We start from the raw sequence: 22,629 nt of genomic DNA, 5'->3' as shown, positions 1-22,629 counted from the left end.
TTGTAACAATACGGCGGGAGAGGTAGATTGAATTCCGAAAGGCTTGATTGATGTAAACAAATGTTTTCCTGTTTCGCAGGCTGATAAGGTCGAATGATAAGTGTTGTATCAATGAAAAGTGGAACTGAGGCTTTGCCCTCTGTGGCTCTGTTTCTAAAATTTTCCAAGGTTTAAATGACATATTGTTATAAAGTTTATTGCGTAATACAAAATAATTCCACACTGCGTAGCAAAGCTTTGAACACCGTTTTCTGATGTAGATTGACATGCCTTATATTCCCGCCAAGCTTGCTTGCCAGCAAGCAATATGAGCCATTACAGAATACAAACTGCTAGTATAGCATGTTAATAGCTATTTCTCGCTACAATGAGAAAGAGTTTCATTTCTTACGGAGCTTAAATGCAAGTTAAAAAATTTCAATCCAAAAAGGCAAGGGTACAAGAATCAAAAGCAGCATCTTCCAGAAGCCTTGGTCCTTAATTTTGCTCAGAGGAAATCAAAACCTCCAATGCAGGAAGCAAGCAGTTCAAACTTCAAACATCACACAGCTTCAAATTATTTCATTGGAAGGCCTTTTCTGGACAGCTGCCATCTATTTGAGAGTGATGAGGGAAGTCGTACGGCATATCTTCTGCTTTCAAACCAGCATGTCTCAATGTTTTGACCACTTCCTTGTGAACAACCTCGTTTCCTTCCGGTGTCAGATGTAGCCCGTCACTGGGAGATTTAAACAGAAACATTTCCAATCATTATCAAGGTATCAGGTTTTGGAACAAAAAAGCAATAACTAGTTCTGGATAAGCTTCTGCTGCTAAAGCAAAGCCAGCAAAAGGTACCTGCGAGGTTTACAGCTACGTTGGATATTTCACAACAGTTTTTTTCTGAAGAACCTTTTTATAACGACAATAAATAAAAGTATCTATAAGCAAAAACAAGACCCAATGAAGCCTAATTGCAGCAATCTTTTTTGTAAATAACAATCTTTTTGTAAAGTATAGGTTCAGAAGAACAATGTTCTTTTATGCTTACAAGACCAAACAATCAAAGCTTGTCTGCACTGCCCCAAAAAAACCCAGTTCGGCATATCCAAACGTACAAAGTCATAGGCCTCTTAAATTTATTGGTCAATATTCATAGTTGGAATCCCCACAAATATATGCATGACGATAAATGTACCAAAATCATCTAAACCCCATAACAACTTTTATATGCCACACTGTGAAGGCAATATTCTATAAACCACGGTGTGAAATCAAAGTACCAAAACAAATAAAACAAAGATCAATAAACCACGCATGACAAAAAACCATGTCACCAAGCTAGATTTCATTCAAAAAAAGTTCGCTTACTTTCACGCTTGGTGGAAAACAACACAACATTGACAAAGCTCATTTTTTTTCTATTCCAAAACTGAAATATAATATGAATAATATTTTTAATCTTTGGAATTTTCTCATGTGTCCAATTACGGAAAATGACTCATACAACAGAAACTATTGTAAACGACATCTATTACACTACACATGTACACTTGAGATATAAACACAGTAGTTACCACTACTATGGACAACAAAAGCAAATAGAGTCTGAACATGAAGTATTACCTTAAGTAAAGTTTCTGCCATCCTTCAGTCTCCTGCATCTTGGACCAAATATTAATGCAGGGTATATGCATTTCTTTGGCTAGTTCAATGCATTGACCAGCATAAACACCGGCCATTTCATTTGTCCTTTCAGGTAGCTTCCTCGCATTCTCTCCATACAGCGACCTTTGGGAAACAATGATCAGGATTGCTATAGTCCATGTAATACATATAGTAAACCTTGAGGCATAACAAAAGAAAATCTAACATTTTCATAATTCCAGACCAGATAGCCAAGAAATACAAATGAAACTGACAGAAAAATAAATAATGTAAAATAGCTCAATTAGAAACAAGTCTAAAAAAGTGTCACGAGCAAATAAAACTGTACTCCAAACAGTAATCCTTCATTAACAGACAAAAGAGTAAAATCACCACCATGTCTTATTTTTTTTTATTTAATTCTTCTTTTGTCAGGCAGTCACTAGAATTACAAGAAGAGAAACACTAAAGAGAGTTCAACAAGATCCATTATACCAACCGTGCAAATCTTTCCCTTCCTTCTTCATCAATAGGAGGTGGCGTAATAAGCACAATAACCATGGAATCGGAACAATCCTGCTTTGATATTACATTAAATATTAGATTGCACAATAACTTTAAAGAATGACAAATGAATATCGATGCAAAAGCCTAGTTACTAAACTAGTACCCAGATTGAAGATTAAATTTTTGATGATTACATTCAAAACAGACTTAGATTATCTGTTAAAATGGTATGATGTATCACTATGACAGAGTGGTAAGTCTCAAACTCAATAAAGCCTAAAAAGTTTTTTCTCAAGTTTCAAATCTCAATAGAAGGGCCTACAACAGGAAATAAATGATATTAGTCTAGAGGAGCTTCAAGATGTGTGCACTGGGTTGCCCAAGAAGGTCAACGGGGTCCTGGTGAAGGAATTTCAGCCAATCAGACGTATCCATTATTTGCCAACTCATGGCCAAACAGATGGCTAACTGGCTGGCGCTTCGATTGCCTTCTATGGTTTCACCGAATCAAAGTGCATTCGTTCGCGGGAGGAGCATACAAGACAACTTCTTGTTGGTTCAGCAGATGGTAAGAGCGTTGCACAGACAAGAAGAGCCACAGATACTCCTCAAGCTTGACATATCAAAGGCCTTCGACTCCTGACGATGAGTAATATAAAATTACTGTATACGACTGTCCTATACATATACAAATCCCCTATTGTTTCCTAGATTCTCGAAGCATACGACTATATCTGGGAAAGGAGTCCCTAGACGTAAAAAAAACTACCCGCAATTCCAGAATATCCCATAAACGAGGAAGTTTATCTCCAAGTATATGGATGACCGAATCCTACTTAGAAAGAAGTCCGGATGCTACACGACGACCCTCATATATATACGGAGGAAGGGGACCCTGCGGAAGACAAGTCCATCAAACAAGACACAAGCACATTGCACAAGCCTACTGAAGCCTCAAGCGCACCACGAGCCCCCAACCTTTTGTACTCACGATCTACATCAACATCTTGTCGAGACTACATGCAAGGAGCCATCGACTAGGTTTAAATCGCATCTATGCTAGCCAAGACCCCCCCCTTGCGTAATGTCTCGAAGATCAATACAAGATCACAGGATGTAGGGCTATTATCCTTTAGAAGGCTTGAACCTGTATAAATCTTTATGTTCCAGCGTACAATTTGGCTACAGAAAGTATCCCTTACTTCATTCACGTATTCGTAAGATCGACGGTTCACAAATTGTCGACAGTTGGCGCCGTCCGTGGGAATTATGACCAAAGATGTCGAATCCTCGTCACGCAACATGTCGCCGACTCCACCCAAGTATTCACCAAGAACTGGCTTCTCGAAGGATGGGTTCTACGACAACTTTACCCTCTTGCCGGACAAGGATCCGATGGTCGATAAGGTGGATCTAAGATACGACTTCCCAGGTAAGGAATCACAACCGATGCTGAAGAGACCCTTTTTTCATCAAGGAAAGGGAGCGAGACGTATGATGCCCTCAACTCGGACTCGATGGTGACCCTTCGAATAACCAGTCCTAGAATGCCAACGACTAAGTACCCGAGGTACTTTGATGTATTGCTAATGCTCAAAAGCTCGAGGGCTAGGGCAACCCTCCTCTCCCCGAGCGGAGAATACCTGCAATATGTTTTGTAGATTGACTTCCCGGTTACAAACAATGCGGCTGAGTACGAAGGCTTGCTCGCCAATCTTCGAGTAGCTCCTGTACTCGGCATCCACCGCCTCTTCATGAATTGAGATTCATAGCTGGTGGTGAAGCAAGTTGGCAAGAAGTATTAAACCTCATATAAGACCATGGCAGCATACTTGCGGAGGTGAAAAGCTAGAAAAGAGATTCATCGGTCTTGAGAAAGACAATTGCCTCACCGATAATCTCCAGGACATCCTGGGATCTTTTAAAAAAGATTCTCAAAGCCGTCTGTGACATCATAAAAAGGATTCTCAAAGCCGTCTGTGACATCATAAGATGACACGACCGAAGGAGTTGTGGTCTAAGAGACCTATAGCCAGCTCTGGACGTCACTAGGAATTGAAGCTCCATAAGGAGTCACAGGGGTTATGATGACACGACCGAAGGAGTTGTGGTCTAAGAGACCTATAGCCAGCTCTGGACGTCACTAGGAATTGAAGCTCCATAAGGAGTCACAGGGGAACTCATAACTCCACTCGAGTACGAAGATACGTGGATAAATCCAATCCACAAGTTTCTTCAGGTTCGAGTTGTACCTAAGTACAAGGCACTATCCAAGCAGGTTTCCCATGGGTCGGGACATATACCCTGGTCGAAGATACCCTCTATAGAAGAGGTACCCACAAAGTGCTCATGACGTGCATCTCTCGGAAGCAGAGCAGCAAACTACTCGAAGAAATCCATGGAGAGGTGTGGGAAGCTCACGCTTCCTTTCGAACCTTGGTCGGAAAAGCTTTCAGACAAAACCGGCCTATAGTTCTCCACGATGTGAGGACGATGGTAAAAAGATTCGTCAAGCCAGTTTCACAGTAGACGCATCCATCAGCCCGCTCAAGCTCTATAGACGATCCTCTTGTCGTGGCCTTTTGCGATTTGGGGTCTTAATATTCTGGGGTCCCTTCCTGGCAACGCTCGAGGGTTTCACATTCCTTTTCGTCTCCTTCGGTATCTCTATCAAGAAAGGACTCAAGTGCTAATATGATTAGCCGAAAATCAAATCCTTCCAGAGCTACTATGACCAAGACGTCTGACAACAAACCCTCAAAGCTAGGAACCTGGTTCTATGACTTGTTCAAAGCTAACATAACATCAGCAAACTATCCCTGAAGTAGGAGGGTCTCTACACAGTGATCGAGTCTACTCGCCCTGGGTCTCTTATCAATGGAGGATGGATGAGTCTTCAATAATTTTTGGAACGTCGAACAACTCCAAAAGTTTTATGTGTAAGTACCAATACTAAGTCTACACTAGTAAAGGTTCATATTTTCCTTAAGGTTGCTTGAATCTCTTTGTCATTTTTTTTCTTCCTTAAACTAAACGTCTGGCACCCGTAAGACGGGTACATCGGTGGTAACCCGCAATTCAAGTACCTTTACCTATCGTGCGCACCTGGATAAGCTCGAACAAGGTCACATAGGAATCGACTTCAGGAAACAAGAGTTTCTATCTCAAGAAGGGAAGTATGAGTGTTCAATTCTTTTCCCTTACCCCGTTTGGCTGATTCATAATGGTCGGTCAACAGTTTTTATCTTATTAGCTTTGATTGTCTATCTGAGTTTTCTTCCTAGATAACCAGCCAGGGCTGGATGAATACAATATACTAAGAGCTAACGATAACATATTGTGCATGTGCCGAAACGACTTCCTTTCCATGAAGACGATGTTTTAAGTTATGAACTCACGAAATGTGACAAATGCTCCTTATCATGCCCTCAAGCGCCCAAGGGCTACGATGCCTCTCACTCACGTCGAACCTAGGGCTGACCCGATTAGTAACGAAGTCATCCTACCCTAGCATGAGGAGGAAGCGAGTAGCACAAGGCATGAGTTCCCAAGAAGTCCCATAATTTTCATTTACATTCTTTTTTTTTGCTTTTTACTAACAAAATAAGGCCCCGTTTGGTTGCAAGAAACGTTTCAGATTCTCTAGTGATTCTCTAGAATCCCTGCCAAATGCACCAAAACGTGAAATGTTTCACCTTGAATCACCTGAAACATTTCTCATTTTTAACACTGCGAGGAGAATCACCCAAAATGGTGTTTCACCTGTTTCGATTCACTTCCAGGTAATTTTTCTTCAAGAATCTGAATCCAGAATCCCTGCCAAACGTTTCAGAAAATGGAGGGGGATTCACGAAAGAAACGTTTCCTGGGAGAATCTGGAACCAAAACGTTTCTACGAGAATTTGGAGCCCTGCCAAACGAGCCCTAAGTTTCTATTCCTAAGCACTGGATACAGAAGAAAACCTAAGCGAACTTAGCGATTCTAGCGATTCCAAATACTACTCGGAGCTATGATCTCCTGTGCCAGGGTCCCATCACATTTTATGTTTAGGATCTCTTCCGACGCAAGCAGAGGTTGTTGGTACGAAATCCCAGGAGAGCTTAATTTCCAAATGTGCTTAATTTCCAAATGTCATCATGATCTTTTGTCAGGAAAGATTCTCTTCACCACTACGCGGAATTTCCGTCGTGGCGGTTGAAGTTTCAAGAAACCGTCAAGCGAGTAATCCTGAAAAATTGGGATGATATTTCTCAGTTAACCCGGAATCCCTACTCGAATGAGGTACCTACTCGGAGGCTCACATAGCTACTCAAAGGTGTCTAAAATCACTCCGGGTAGGATATACATCTATCCAAGCATCCGGAAGTCAGTTATTACTCGAAGAAACAGCTTGTCTAGATGTTTCCCCTGACTGAGCAAGTTTTTGATTCGTCACAACCTCACTTCACGTATTGATGGGGAGCTTGACGATGAGTAATATAAAATTACTCTATACGACTGTCCTATACATATACGAATCCTCTAGGGTTTTCTAGATTCTCGGAGCATATGACTGTATCCGGAAAATGAATCCTTAGACGTATGGAAACTGCCCATAGGTTCCAGAATACCCCTTAAACATGAAAGTTTATCCGAAAGTTTAAGGATGAACGAGTTCTACTCGGAAAGGAGTTCGGATGCTACACAACGACCCCCATATATATATGGAGGCAGGGGACACTGCGGAGGACAAGTCCATCAAACAAGACAAAAGCTCATTGCACAAGTCTACAAAAGCCTCAAGTGCACCACGAGCTCCAAAGCCTTCTGTACTTACGATCTACATCAACATCTCGCTAAGATTACACGCAAAAAGCCCTCGACTAGGTTTAGATCCCATCTTGGCTAGCCAAGACTCCTCCCTTGTAATGTCTCGAAGATTAATACAAGATCACATGACATAAGGCTATTATCCTTCGGGGAGCCTAAACATGTATAAATCTTTATGTTTTGACGTACGATTCGGCTACAGGAAGTATCCCTACTTCATTCACGTATTCGTAAGATCAGCAATTCACAAATTGTCAAAAACTCCATTCCATGGCCTTCTTGATTGAGGTCCTGCACCACTTAGGATTAGGTTCAAACCGGTGCAATCTACTATGTGTTGGTGATATGCCCTAGAGACGATCAGAGATGATTATATCATGTCTATGTTTATATAGTTTTGAATAATTTGTTATTTTGTTCCATGTATAATTGTTATATATATTGATTAGCAAGTATGTGATTTGTTTGTAAAGCTCTTTGTTTTATTATGATGTTATTTTAAATGATCCCTGGTCATATATCATTATGTGCGACAATAATGATTCATAGACTAGCACATGTATTGATTGATGATCATGTCTCACGGATCATAAATATGAAGATATCAAATCACTAATGTGGACATATATTAGAGAACATAATGTTAGATAGACCCACATTGAGATACTACTATGATTGTTATATGATGTGCTATCAGTTGTAATCACAAATAGTGTACATGTAGGATCCTTAGACCTAAGATCGTCGTTGATTCCCAAAATGTGAAATAGCCCACTTTGGAGCTGTCAAACGTTACTTCGTAACTGGGTAGTCATAAAGATAGTTTTCGAGTTTGCCATGAAACATGTTGCGGGGTATAAGTGATCAAGATGAAATTTGTCTCTCCTACATAATGGTAGAGATATCTTTGGACCCCTCAATATGGTTAGATTAAAAAGTGCATGGCTATGTCAATATGATTAAAAAGTTAACCACGAGTTTAGTAATCCACTATAAGATTGAGTGAATGATCAAACTATCATAAGGATCGCACTTATCTCGCCTTGAGCTTAACTGGTATCGTGAGGCAAAAGGATCGTTGCATGTGTATATCAAGGTTCAACCGATATGATCTTTATGTATACTCGGAAGTCAATGTGTCATGCTAGAGACCGTTGTTGATTTTACTTCCAAAAAGGGTTTCCAAGTTGTACCATTTATACATGAACTTAACGGGTCACACACTTAATGGGTTGGAACAATATATACGGATTGGATTCGTTAGTGAGTTTGATTGGATTGTGATCCATGAGGAATTAGAGTCCTAATGGACCATCAACATGAAAGCCCATTAGTGCTCTATATAAGGGGAGGCGGTGGAGAGGGTGCATACGGTGTTCCACCCCAAGATGTGTGGATACCGTAGAGACACTGCTATAACTGCGGCACTGATCGATTTGGTGACTAGAACTCGACACCTGATTCGACTCCTAATCATGTTCAACTTCGAAGTTGAATCGCTCCTGATTCGGAAGTCGGAACGCACACGACGTTAGACCAGTCTGCTCTAACTCTTCTTCCGTTGTGCCGCATGTCTAGTGGTAACGATCCATAATCCCTTACTCGTATGGTTTCCTGGTTGAACGCAGTAAAAAATTTTGTTTTGTGCTATCGTAGCCTACCCGCTCCCTAACACTGTGCCCTCTGCTCTCAGCCACATTGACCAGGGCGACCCCTATCCCCATGCTATTCATACTTGTCATAGATGTGCTCAACGGCCTTATCAACCATGCAAGCACCGAGGGCCTTCAACCGCATGTCGTTATACGCCGACAACGTGGTATTCTTCCTCTAGCCAGTTGCTGCAGATTTTGACATGACCAAGGACATCCTGAGCGCCTTCGATGCCGCTTCAGGGTTGCACATGAACATCAGCAAATGTTCTTTCATGCTGATCCAGAGTTAGCGATGAACCAGGAGCTCCTCCCTTGCGAGGTGAAGCAATTCCCGTGCACTTATCTCAGAGCGCCCTTGTCAATCCGAAAACTCACCAAGGCCGAGTTGCTACCCCTCATTGACAAGGTAGTTGCTGGTAAACTGCCAGGTTGGAAGACGAGCCTCATGAACAAAGCAGGAAGGTAGATCCTGGTCAAAGCGATACTCACATCCATCCAAATATACCAATTGATGGCGATGGACCTCTCACAGTGGGCTATCAAGGCCATCGACAAGTTGCGGCATGGCTTCCTCTGGAAGGGCAGGAAGGACGCCAATGGTGGCCACTGCCTGGTCGCCTAGTCGAAGATGTGCTAACCGCTAGAGCTCATCGGGTTATGCATCCACGACCTCAAGACGTTAGGCTGGGCGCTTCAGATGCGATGGTTGTGGCTCTAGAAAACCTAGTTGAACAAGCCATGGGCTTCATTTCGGCTACTGATGCATACCACTATGCAGGCCCTCTTCTCCGTCGCTTTGTGGTCAACAGTGAGGAATGACTACTCTACATTATTCTGGACCGACCACTGGATTCATGGTTAGGTGATACGGGTCCTTGCTCCGCACCTGTATGCGTGCGTCTCCAATGAGGCATGCAATCAACGAACAGTACAAGAGTCCATACAAAATCGGCGATGGGTGTAAGACATCAAGGGTGGCCTGTTAGTCGTGGCAATTGTAGAGTACTTAGAGCTCTAGGACTTGGTGGAAGACTACCAACTCCAACTGAAGGTCGACGATGTGCATTCATGGGCGTCGTCGGCCTCAGGCGCATACTCTGCCTAATCCTCTTACAAGCAGTTCTTCATAGGAAGCATCCAATTCGAGCCTTGGCAGAGGATCTAGAAATCGTGGGCACCTCGGTGTAGCAAATTCTTCTTTTGGCTAGCCGTGCATGACTGCTGCTTGATGACAGACAGGTTGGTGCACCATGGCCTGCCACACTCGTCAAGTTGTCCCTTGTGTGATCAAGCAAACGAGACAATGCAGCATTTGCTCATTTTGTGTGCGAAAAAGCACGGATACTACAAAAAATCCATATATCAGTATTCGATGCCATATCAGATACAAATACGTATCCGAGGCGTATCGGCCTTTTTTATTATTTTCAAATAATTAAAATAATCCAAATACTTGTGCGATACATCTTAGGGTAAATATACTCCTCACATATCTGCTGCACAATGCACGCACAGGCACACATATCTCGCATCGCTTCCCCCAGTGCCACTTGTGCGATACCTCTTAGGGTAAATATACTCACGCATTTGATATATGAGATGTGGGATACGATGATAGAGAAGGTCAAGAATGTGATCTATCGCCATGAAGGGAAGGAACCACATGATGAATCCATTTTTTACTCTACTGTGCATGAGATCTTAGTGAGTCGATGGACAAAAAGTAACATCCCCTTGCATTGCATGGCACACTCACTAAACCCCAAGTAATGTTCACACAAACTAATCCACTACAGAATTTTATTTTTTCTTGTCTCATTCACTAATCAATGCACACCTTTTTGGTGTAGGTATTACAGTAATGAATGGAATAGTGAGGTTCCAAACCGCCAAGCTCATCATAATGATGATGAGATTTCGGAAATGAGAAATGCTCGTTTCAGGAGGTTTTTTTCTGGTGAGGAATTAAAAAAGATCAAACAACAATGTGTTAATTTCTCTATGCTTGGAAATGGATTTAATTCCTTTGACTCACTTGAGGATAGAGCTTATATGCAACCAAAACAGTGGAGGGGAATTCATGGTAACTCTGCTCCAGACTTGAGAAAGTTGGCACTTAAATTACTTGGGCAACCAACAACATCTTGTGCTGAAAGAAATTGGAGTACCTATGGGTTGATCCATAGTGCCTTAAGAAACAAGTTGTAGTTCTATCCCTTCTTTTGTTAATTTCTTAATTGTTGCCACGTGCATGGAGTTGAATGTTCGATTGCAATTGAATTGTTGCAGGCTCAATCCCGGGCATGCTAAGGATTTAGTTTTCGCACACCACAACTTCCGTCTTCTTTCAAGGAAAAGTGAAGAGCATTACCGTGGTCCATCAACAATGTGGGATGTTGGAGGAGATAGCTTTGAAGTTGATATTGAAGGTGGTGCTGATTTTCTTCAGCTTGCTGAGCTCACTTGATGAACCAAACATTGAGAGAGTTCTAGAAGATCTTGGGGCACTTGATCTAGATGATGTTGGATCAGAGACCGTGCATGAAAGCAACAATTAGACTTACCAAGTGTCGTTCATGCTTTATCATTGTCATGTCCTTAACCTAGCTACCTAATATTTATGGTCTGTAATGTATTGGAACCTTGTTATGCAATATTTATGGTCTGTTGAATTCTACAACGTATTTTGGTATGTGTGCTGCCCTTGTGAATACATGAATCTGTATTTTTCATTTTTATTATATATATAGATGTATCCCCGTATCGTTTTTTTGGAAAAATGGCGTATCGAAGTATCATTGTATCGCGTATCCATATCACTGCATCCGTGCAACATAGGTCTTCGCCAAGAAGGCCTAGTTCGGCTTGATGAGCGACGTCGGGTTGGGCCAACTTGCGCCGTAGGGCCACAATGTCACCTTCGCAAATTGGTGGTGAAGCAAATCCCTGCGGATCGATACGATGGCTCGCAAGGGCTTCAATTCACTAGCCATCCTTGTGGCTTTGGACCATTTGGAAGCACCGCAACGATTGCGTCTTCAAAGGTGCGTCGTCAAACGTGAAAAAGTTGTTGCAGGTCATCAGGGAGGAAGCAGAGCTCTAGTGCGCTACGGGTGCGAGTGCGATGCGCAGCTGCTATTGTAGGCTGGGCTTCAGTCACCATTCAGTTGCTCTGTTTTCTCGATGGTGCGTTGTTCAGTTAGAAAAGCTCATGTTGTGTGCGTTGTTTTTTGCCTTTCGGTGTGTGCGTTTTGTGTTCTATTCAAAACTTTATTCCTACTTAATGCTATGGCACGCAGTTCTCCTATGAGTTCGATAAAAAAAGATGTGTGAAGTTTTACTTCTCTTTGACACAACCACACAAGCATAGTTTATCCAACATAAGTTATGCCCATTTAACAAAAAATATTTTGGTCAACACTACAAACTTGTAGTCCTTCCTAATATACTCGAGAAGAATACAAGTTTACCACACTTTTGCTTATAGACGCACTTGATGTATTATATGTTATAGAAAATCAGATATTTCACATGACCCATTAAATGTGCCCAAGTCCTGTAAATAGAAAATAAAGATACCAGCATATCCAGACATCCAGTATAATGGCAATGATAAAAAAAATTACAGTAATTAACAACATAAAGAAATTACCTTCAAATGCTTAACAATCTTTTTGAGATTCTCTTTATACTCTGAAACTGGAACATGTTGTCGCTCGCCAGTTCTTCCTAAAAGAGCCGCATCATTTGCTCCAAAGAATATAGTTGTTGCAAGAGGAGATGCTAAGCCATCCTGCAGCACATATGATGATTTAGCACACATCAATCTGTATTCCTGAATATTGGCGTGACCAGATAAGGCGCAGGGACACCACGTTGCAATAAGCTGGAGCCTGGACGCAACTCTCTTACCAGGGGAAATATGTGATGGATCAAGAAAAGCGCCCATCTTGTATTGTATCCACCATAGCCTCTGACAACTACATCAGCCTGGTATAAAAAGAAAAGCACTGGATATCACGGTACAATAGAAAAGAAACTAAGCAAGAAACACAATGTTCCACGAGATTGAAAGGCTTATGAAAGGCACAAATGTTGACAAGCACAGGAGGCACCGTCCGAGTAATTGTATGATCAATAGATTACTGAACCAGTTCTTTAAGCAATTATTTGAGCAACCAAACATCGAGATCTAAGAGTTCCTAATTCCCTGAAAAAGCAATGCGTCTACGCCCCACAAGGGGAGCAAAACAAATCAACTAGATGCAGAAAGACAGGAATGGGGGAGCTGAATATACCTTGCGGGAGTAGGAGTCGGCGAGTGCGGCGCCCCAGCCGCCGGGGCGGAAGGACTGCTCGGTGATGGAATCGCCGAATAGCACCAGCCGCGGCCGCAACATTCCTTGGGATTCCCCTGCTCGAAACCCAACATGAGGGAGAGACCTCGCTAGAATGGGAAGGGAACGCCGCAGAACCCACCTGCAGAATCGGCGAGGCAGACGGGAGGGTGTCCGGCTGATGAGGCGGCGGCAGCGGACGCGGGGCAGGAACCGGGCGTCGTCATGGATGGGGCTACAACGCAGGTGACACTTGGAAGGAGTGTGATTATTCGTGGCCTCGAGTAAAGCGAAGCCCTTGGACAACGGAACCGCCGCCCAGCTCTTCCGAGGAGGATAGGAGCTTACCGGGTGATTCCCGCCGCCGCCCGGATCGCCGGTGATTCCTGCCGCCGCTGCGTCCCCTGTGTTGGTTCGCGCGGCGTCGGGAGGAGCCACCAGCCGGGTCGACGAGAGCTGGTCGCTTGAGGTTATCCGTGTAAACCACCGCTACATGTGTAGTACCCCTCGAGAAAATAATTATAAAATAAGATATATCTATTTTTTATTTATATGTGTATTATAATGAGGAGTTCTATCTTATATATAGTGCTAAAAACATTAAGAGATATAATTGAATCTTTAAAGATATCAAGATAGACCTATATTCGATTGTCAAACCACCGCTACATGTGTAGTATCCCTCGAGAAAATAATTATAAAATAAGATATATCTATTTTTATTTATATGTGTATTATAATAAGAGTTCTATCTTATATATATATATATAGTGCTAAAACCTCTAAGAGATATAATTGAATCTTTAAAGATATCAAGATAGACCTATATTTGATTGTCAAACTTCAGATTTTCTAACACTCTTTGACACTTCTCGTAAAATACATATATTTCATCAAAACTTCTCAAAATTCAGTGAGGAAAATTAAGAAAGAGTACGTAATTCGTGATATAGTCACACGAATTATCTCGTTTAAAACCTTAATATGGGAAACTTCAAAAAAAAACTCATTTAAGGAAAAAAAAGTATCATCCGTCAAAATATTTCATATAATCTTTATGATTAACTTTGGGTACTTAATCTTCTTGACTAAAATTTAATTTTTTATCAGTATTATGTGAAAATTCTCCCCTAAAATGTGCAACTCTCTAAACCTCATCATCTCAATACTACAAGTATATCTTTCAAAACTAGATGTAAGGAGAGACTTAGTAAATAATATGTAAGATTTTCATATTATTTGGTATGTATTACTGGATATGATTGATCACTCTTCTAATTCATACGTATTCACGTACGACTTCATATAAAACTATTATTTCTAAATAGTTCGACAAAGTAGATACAAGACTTTGCTTTAATGATTTTTAGGAAATTACAACTCTGCCACCTAGAAAAACATAACCAGTCTATTATTTCGCTATATGTGAGTCTGATAAATACCCAGCATATGTATATCCAATCAGACTTAGATCTTAATTCTTTGTAGAACAAACTTAGATCTTTACTACTCCCTCCGATTGCAAATGTAAGTCGTTTTAGACTTGTGCACAAGAATTAAGAAAGTAGATCAAATGACTTTGTTGCCCTTCATTTATTCTGTATTGGAAAAGATGACTCATTCATTTGTGAGAGTAGTAGCATTTATTAAACAAGGGTAAGACGGGAACAAAAGAGGAAAAAATGCATAGAAGTTTGAGAACGACTTATATTTAGAGAATAGTTGAAGAGGCTAAAACGACTTATATTTGCAACCAGAGGGAGTATCTTGCAAGTAACATAGAATATTCTTCATGTCCTTCCAATGTCTTTAGTAGGCTCTACACCGTATTAGGAATTTTGGTCCCAATACTTCCTCCCCCTTTTCTCTAGGTCTATAGAGATCTTGATCTACTTGCAATGACCTTCTGACCATGGACGTTTTAGCAGGAATTTTTTTCAAACCGCTCTAATACCTTCTCAGTGTAGTTTGATTGAAGTACTAAAATTCTATCTGTCACATGCTCTAGCTACATGCCTAAGTAAAATCTTTCATTTCAAATTCATACTTCAAGTACATGCTTTCTTTTTCTATTTCTTTTTCTGTACTGATGATAGTCAGATCATCTTCATATGCACAAATCCATCCTGAGATTTCAATTGTACGCTATAAAAGTGCCTATTTCTTCTATCCTGATTTAGCAATGGTATTCCTTCAGGTACCTTTATATAAATATCTAAATCAAGGCTCTCATAAAAATATATGATCACAAGGTCCATCAATTTCATTTTCAACTCCAAATTAACTGCTATCGAGATTAAATATCTAAAGTTAATGTCACCCATCACCAGGGAATAAGTTTCTTCGTAATCAACGTCTGTTCGTTGAGTGAAACCTCACATCACTAGTCGTGCTTTGTACCTCACAATTTCATTCCTTTTATTCCTCTTACAAATAAAAACTCGCTTGTATCCTACTGGTTTGATGTGGGGAGTTGTACGGCATACTAGCCCAAAACCTCTCTTTTGTTCAGGGACAACAGTTTCGCTGTTATTGTCTTCTGACAGTCTTGCTAATATGATCTTATTCTACATTCAGTGAATGATGCAGGTTCAGGGTCATGATCTATAACTATGGTAATTTTGTTTGCAAAGTATACGTTAACTATTGCGGTTGCTTTTGTTCTAGGATTCCTCTAAATTTACATAGTTCATTGCCATTTCATCTTTGATTGCACTTTTAGGTGCTTTTACATTTTGCTCTTCATTTTTTGGGGGTACACTTTCATGCCCTTCTTCATTATTTCTTACTGTTGGAGCAATGCCCTTTAGTTTACCAGCGTCAATTTCTATTTCAACACACATATTTTCGTTGGTTTTCTTCCTACGTGGGAATATTAAAATCCAGTATGCCTACTTCATGAGGTTCTATATCGCCAAGTCTCATCTTGTCGTAGGAGGTCCGAAAAATAAAAAAAGGTACATCCACCCTCTCTGGTGCATTGCATGCAGGCACATGTGAATTAGTCACGCTCTTCAAATAAAAAATGATCAGTCAGATCGTTTGCTAATTTCTACAAAACAATAATTTTCTATATTTCATCCTTTGCTTCACTAGTGCGTGGATCACGTGCCGTAATTCCTTCGACCTGCCAAATAATTTCCCGACATTCTTCATCTAAGGGTGTATTTTCTCCCCATAATGATGGAAAATTATTTTCATAAAAAATACAGTCAGCGAAGGCCGTATGCAGATTTCCAGTTGTTGGTTCTAAATATTATATTATGGATGCAGTCTCATAACTGACATATATACTAACTTTCCACAAATGTCCCATAGCGGTTTTTTGTGGCGGCGGCATTGAAAAATAAACCATATATCCAAATTTGTATAAATGGAAAAATTTTGGAATTGCCTTTTGCACTAGTTGCATAGTGAAAGTGCATCCAGCCCCTATGTGTGGTTTTGGTAATTAATGACAATACCTATGAACTAACAATGGTGTGGAGTTTGTTAGTAGGTTGTTCCATAGGTGATGCATGAATGAGAGATATACATGAGCTCTAGGTAAATAGGGAGATTGAAAATGCATCAAGATGAATGAGCTCTAGGCGATGCTCGGGTAAGTGATGAAAATACCTATGGACTAACGATCATATTGAGAATTGCTATTAGGTTATTTCATAGAAGATGCATAAATGATGAAGCATGGATTTTTTGAGAAATACCATGAGTTCAAAGAATTGTATCAAAAGTCATTGAGATTTTAATGATGCTCATAAGAAGAAAAAGAAGCTCAATGAGATTAGCAATAAGCTTGAAGGCTAAATTACTTGTGGAGATCAAGTAACTAAAAGTATGCTTGTCAATAGAGTTTTATGGACTAACTCGTGTGCTATGTGTTTAAGAATGAGTGGGGCTAGGTTCTATATGAAGATTGACAATATGCATGAAGGCTAATAAGTTACTTGTGGAGATCAAGTAACTTAAGGTATAAATGTTGTCATTTAGGTTTTATGGACTAACCCATGTGCTTTATGCTTGAGAGTGAATTGGGGTTAGGATCTATAAGAAGGCATAAGTTGAATTGAAATCACATATGTCAAGAGTGAAGAACAAAAGTGGACTCCATATATGAAAAAATGAATTCCTTGAAGATATCGAATACAAAGTGGTTTTCTATGGCAAGACGGTGAAGGGCAAGTAAGACTCGGCTGCGATGGACCATCCGTGGTGAAGGGCAAGCAAATGGCTTGGCGCCGAAGGACCAAGGCGGTGGTGAAGAGCGAGTAAAGGCTTTGCGCCAATGGACCGTGCGAGGCCATGGGAAGCTATGGATGATTCACATCAATCATATGAAGAATCAAGAAGAGATGGAGTGAAGAATATATGAAAGTTGGAAACCATCAAGGTTTGGAAGAAAGAAGCGGTACTTGAAAGTTTTTCAAAAGCTCAAAGTGGTTCAAACGAGTTTTATCTTTGAATTTGAGTATAGGTATGCTGCACTATTAAGAGGGATACAACGTGAGCTAATTGTCGCGTCTCAGTGCTCAAGAGTTCCCAACCAAACCCAAAGTAAGAATTTCTTGTTAAGAGTCCGAAGCGGAAAGTGTGGAAGTGTCTAAAATAGGTTTTGAAATGTTTATAATTTGATCCTATGTGTTTTAGGTCATGAATTCAATTAGGATGTGTAGCCCTCTGAATAAGCTTTCCATAGAGTCCAAAATCGTCGAAATCGGACTCCGGGATCAAAAGTTATCGCCGTTTTTCGGAGGTCGGCTGTGCTGTACTCGGAGTCTCCGGTGTAAGTCGGATACTCCGGTACCTGGAAAGGTCGCAGACTCCGGTGAAGTCCAGATACTCCGTTACCTGAAGTGGCCGGAGACTCCGAGAAGTCTCCGAGGCTATTTTCTGTGTTAAGTGCCGACCGGATACTCCAGTGTAGGCCGGATACTCCGGTAAAAGTCCAGAAAAGAGCCTAACGGCTAGTTCTGACACGTTCTGTGACCGTTCTGACGCCGTTTTTGGAATTCAGATCGGATACTCTGGTGTTCACCGGATACTCCGGGGCAAGTGTGTCAGAACAGTAACGGCTAGTTCTTTAGAGTGGGCTATTTATATCCCACTCACCCCATCCTTTGGGGCTGCTGCAAGGGCACGAAAAGAACATCCTCTAAAGCCAAAAGAACCTCTCCCACTCCATTCTAATGTGTGATTTGAGAAGAAAAGAGAGTTGGGTTGAGAGATTGGAAGATTGAGTGCATGTGAGCTAAAATCCAATCTTGAGCACTTGAGTTCTCAGCAAGAAATTCGATTGCGTTTGTTACTCTTGGAGGTGAAGCCTCCTATCTGGCTAGGTGTTGCCCGGTGAGCTCCCGCACGTGTGGTGAGCCGCGGGAAAGTTTGTGAAGGTCGATCTCGCCTCCGAAAGGGAAGAGATAAAGCTAGTGGATCGAGGAAAACGGTTGAAAGAGACCCGGCTCATTGGAGCTTCCTCAACGGAGACCTAGGATTCACAGTGGTGAATCCGAACTTCAAGAAACAAATCTTGTGTCTCCTCTCTTGTTTCCTTACTTTTAAGTTCTTGCTCAAATCTTTGTGCATATTGCTCGATCTACTTGTTTGTGTGTATTTGAGTGTAGGTTCTTCGTGGATCTACTTGGAATCATCTCCGGGAACACACAACATCACTTGGTTTGAGCTAGAACTCTCTACCCATCATTTGTATTCAGTTTCGGGCACAGTTCTGTACAGAATCCGGAAAATCCGGACTTCACCGGAGTATCCGGACCTGTACAACCCGGAGACTCCTGTCTTCATCCAGTGAACAGTAATTTCAGGCATATGAACAGTGTTTCCAACCTTTTTCAATTTAAGTTTTATTGCATATCTCTTGCTAGATTAGAGTGATTTTTGTCACCTTAGGACTGTAATTTCCACACTTATTTAGGGTGACTGTGCACTAGTTGAGCCTAGCATATTTAGGTTTTTCACTTGTGTAAAACCCGTTAGTTTATATTCCACTGCAAGTTTAGGCCAACGGTAAAAGGGGACGAATTTTTGTAAAAACGCCTATTCACTCCACTCTAGGCGACATCATTATCCTTTCACATAGTTGAATGAATGTTATAGGAGGATGATCTATAATAAATGAGAGCTGCTATATGAAAGATTGTATATCCCCAACATATAGCAGGCAAATTACAGTGCTGCAACAAAGGTCTAGCAATGAATTTTATTCCTTTTATCAGTGCTTCAGCTAGTCGATTCTAAGTGTGGACGTGCGATACAAAATATTCAACTTTAATTCACACACCAGTGCAATAATCATTGAACGCTTTTAGAAGTAAATTCTCTAGCGTTGTCAATTCTAATGGATTTCACTTGATGGTCAGGAAAAATATTCCTAATATGTATGATCTACGAGATTATCTTTACAAAAGTGTGGTTACAGGTAGATAATAGACATACATGCGATTAATTCGAGGATGCATCTATTAATACCATAAAGTACCAAAATAGGCTAAAAAGCAGCTAAATAGGACCATAAATATCCCCCTAGATTTGGTCTAGGAATGCATGGATTTCTTCTTATACCTTCAAGGTAGATGGTCTTCTTATTGATTTCCCGGTAGCACATACAGGGCATACAAAATCTTGCTGATTCGGAAAATTCTTTACATTTTTGTAATGACCTATTTCTCATCATTCTAAGACTAGAGAGACCTATTTTATCATGCTATAGGGAGAAAAATCCTGCACTACCAGTGAACAATTGAGATGCTTTAATGCGAGTGTAGTACAAACCACTTCTCATATAGGCAAGTTTTTCAAGTATTCTTACTTCACTATCATGCTTAGTGATAAATAGGTGCTCCTTACCATCTTCTTCACCCGTTTCTACATTGAAATCGTTAGTGCGAATATCTTTAAAACTTAAGACATTTCTTGTAGATTTAGGGTACAACAATGCTTCTTCAATGTGCAATATAGTTCCCATAGGTAGTATGCATTTATCACTATCAGTGACAGTCATCACCTTTTCAGAGCTATTTCTAATAGACTAAAAATACATCTTTTGGTGTTTGTGATTCTACTACCCACAATACACTTCCTCCTTACGGGTGCCACACATATTTTGTTCAATACCAAAAATATTGTTTGTAGCTAGGCTTGCTCTTCTAGAGATTTTATTCCTTCATTCAATCCTTCTAAATTCAGCAACTAAATAATTGACTAATTACTCTAATTCTAGATAGAGTCTGTGAAATATTCGACCACTTTTTCTATAATAGCTTTCTTTTCCATTTTATCCTTTATGACATCTTCTATGGCAGTGGAGGAGAGCAAAGTAGAGGCCTCTTCATCTATCATTGGGAGGTCTTTTACTGCCAGTGTGGGAGCATAATCAATTTCCATGTGAGATGCTACCCTTTCAATTGTGACTACTTTTCCAACCTCCATCCCCACAGCAATGGTGGGATGTGCTTCTAGCTGCTCCTGCTTCTTCTTTTGGTATACTTTCATAACATGTTTTGGTGCATTGCAGATTCTAGTTTTGCTCACCATATGGCTTCACTTCATTTTTTTTCTTGCCATTATCATCATCAGGCTTGACCTTGTCTGCCACCACTTTCCTTCCTCCCTTTTCCTGCTTTTTATTGCGGTTTTTACATGCTTTGAAAGAGTTGTGATTGACTTCAAGGCCACTTTTGTTTCCTTGTGGTTGGGATAAGAAGTTCTTGTTTTTAACTTCGTCATGAATTTTATGAAGCTACAACATGTCAATTAATTCAGAATACTTTTTGTATTTCGATTGACGGTCATTACATGTGGATTCTGCCGCATTCGGGTGGAAAGTGAAGAGAGTCTTTTCAATTTTCTCCTTTTTCTGTGATCTCTTTTCCATAGAGACATAGGAGTGTGCAAATGTGATGCAACAAGGAGTTGTACTCTCTGACATGCTTGAAGTCACAGAAACAAGCCGGACCCATTCTTGCTCTGTGAGAGGCTTGATGGTATACTTAAGGCACTCAAAACGCTCATGCACTGCATCCTATAGTGCCTTAGAGATGGTCATTGCCATATAGTCTTCCTTCAAAGTGGGAAAGAGATGGTGTGAGGAACCGTCCAAATAGTATTCTAATTAATCATCAGAGGATCATTATTCATAATCCAACCTCGACGATTAACCAGAATCCTGTTCCAGTAGTCCCAGCACGTGTTTTGTGCCCAATGATCGGAACACATGCCTCCAACATAGTACATCACAACATAGCTTAACAAAGAGCAAGTAATAAACTTTTATATTACAAACCATGTGCGGCATGCATTGCTCGGTGCGGCGGTACTAGAACTACTCCCAAAGTAAACTAGTGCCACTTACAAGCCCGTTCGCTCACACCGTCAATGTTCAGGCCCCACAAAGCTACAACTACGAAGGTATTTGGCTCACCTTACCATTAGATCATCATGTGGTGAGTAAGGTAAGTACTAAAGCCAACTGTACTGACCGACGGCCTTAAATGATACAAGGGGCCTACGGTGTCCGGGTTCCCTTCCTGAACTGCCCCCGAACTTTCCTTGAGGCCAAATGACACCCCTAACAACGCCCACATCTCGTCTCGTACTCACCACTCAACAAAACCATAACAATCTCAACCATGTATTTGTGTGACAAAAGTAAATCATATGCTCGCGAACTTGTACCTAGACATAACATCATCTCAAAGCTACAAGGAACATGGATGAACAAGTCATCAAGGTAGAAGAATGCAATCGGCATAGGTTCTACCCATTTGTTCCCGACATCGACTCCCTCTACATGCAAACCTATACATAAGCATAATTTATCAATATTTAGACTTCATTCAATTCAACTGACATGATGCAATATGTTAGATGCTTGCCTTACTGTTCAGGTAGCTGTCCAAAGTTTCCCTCGCTCTCCTGGATCACTGGCTCGACGTTCTCTAAAAAGAATAATGCGTGCAATACCATGAGTATGAATAAAGTGCAACAATGCATGCCACAATATGCACAAGATGAAATACCATAAAAATATGCTTTACAATGCATGAAAATATTTTTTCTAGCTAGAACAAGTCATAAGAAAACTAGCAAAATTGGATTCACCCACTTTGGACTTGTGAAGAATTATCGGTGAATTAATGAAGATTTACCCTAATTAATTAATCTCAGAAATTTAATTCAACATTTAATAGCTAGGAATATTTTTAATAGATAGAGTAGTTTATTATGAAACCAAAAAAATTAGTTTCATAATTTTTGAGTTACAGAGAATTTATTATGAATTTTACAAGTTTTAGCCAACAGAAAATTATGCTGAAACAGCTGACAATAGTCAGACCGCAGGCATATGGGTGGTTAGACCGCCAAGAGTCACAATCAAACTGCTAGAAACGTGGTCAGACCACCTGCGTACAAAGGGTTTTGGCCCCTGGCGGTTTGACCAGCCTGAGCTGGCGGTTAGACCACTGTATACAGCTGGGGAAACTTGACGAGCTCATCGGTGATGATTCCAGTGACCTTTGGGGTGCGGATTTGGACCTAGAGCATCACCTTGACCTCCTCTACCGCATAGGATCACGTGCATACGCTGAAATCGACCAAAACTCGACTAATGCTACCAAAACATCAAGAACTCATGAACTTCAACCTAACTCCAAATTCTTGGATTTCGACCAACCAATTC

General features: G+C 40.8%; 1 protein-coding gene across 2 annotated transcripts; it reads right to left on the bottom strand.

The window, feature by feature from the left end:
- Positions 1-247: 247 nt before the first annotated feature.
- LOC133912613 (GDSL esterase/lipase At5g62930) lies at positions 248-13,429 on the bottom strand. 2 transcript variants are annotated; one of them, XM_062355448.1, is made up of 8 exons: positions 13,284-13,429; positions 13,078-13,170; positions 12,897-13,012; positions 12,511-12,588; positions 12,251-12,391; positions 2,126-2,205; positions 1,606-1,770; positions 248-718 (listed from the first exon to the last, which is right to left on the bottom strand). In XM_062355448.1, exons 2-8 carry the CDS (start codon positions 13,160-13,162, stop codon positions 562-564), a joined length of 822 nt encoding a protein of 273 aa, XP_062211432.1. In that variant the 5' UTR covers positions 13,163-13,170; positions 13,284-13,429; the 3' UTR covers positions 248-561. The 2 variants fall into 2 exon arrangements, with proteins under 2 accessions (XP_062211432.1, XP_062211441.1); XM_062355457.1 differs by having other exon boundaries at positions 2,126-2,202; positions 13,078-13,417.
- Between the last annotated feature and the right edge of the window lie 9,200 nt (positions 13,430-22,629).

Source organism: Phragmites australis, chromosome 1 (assembly GCF_958298935.1).
Source record: "Phragmites australis chromosome 1, lpPhrAust1.1, whole genome shotgun sequence".
Taxonomy (NCBI): Eukaryota; Viridiplantae; Streptophyta; class Magnoliopsida; order Poales; family Poaceae; genus Phragmites; species Phragmites australis.
Note: the sequence above shows the minus strand (reverse complement) of the source record. Positions and strands in the feature narration are given on the sequence as shown.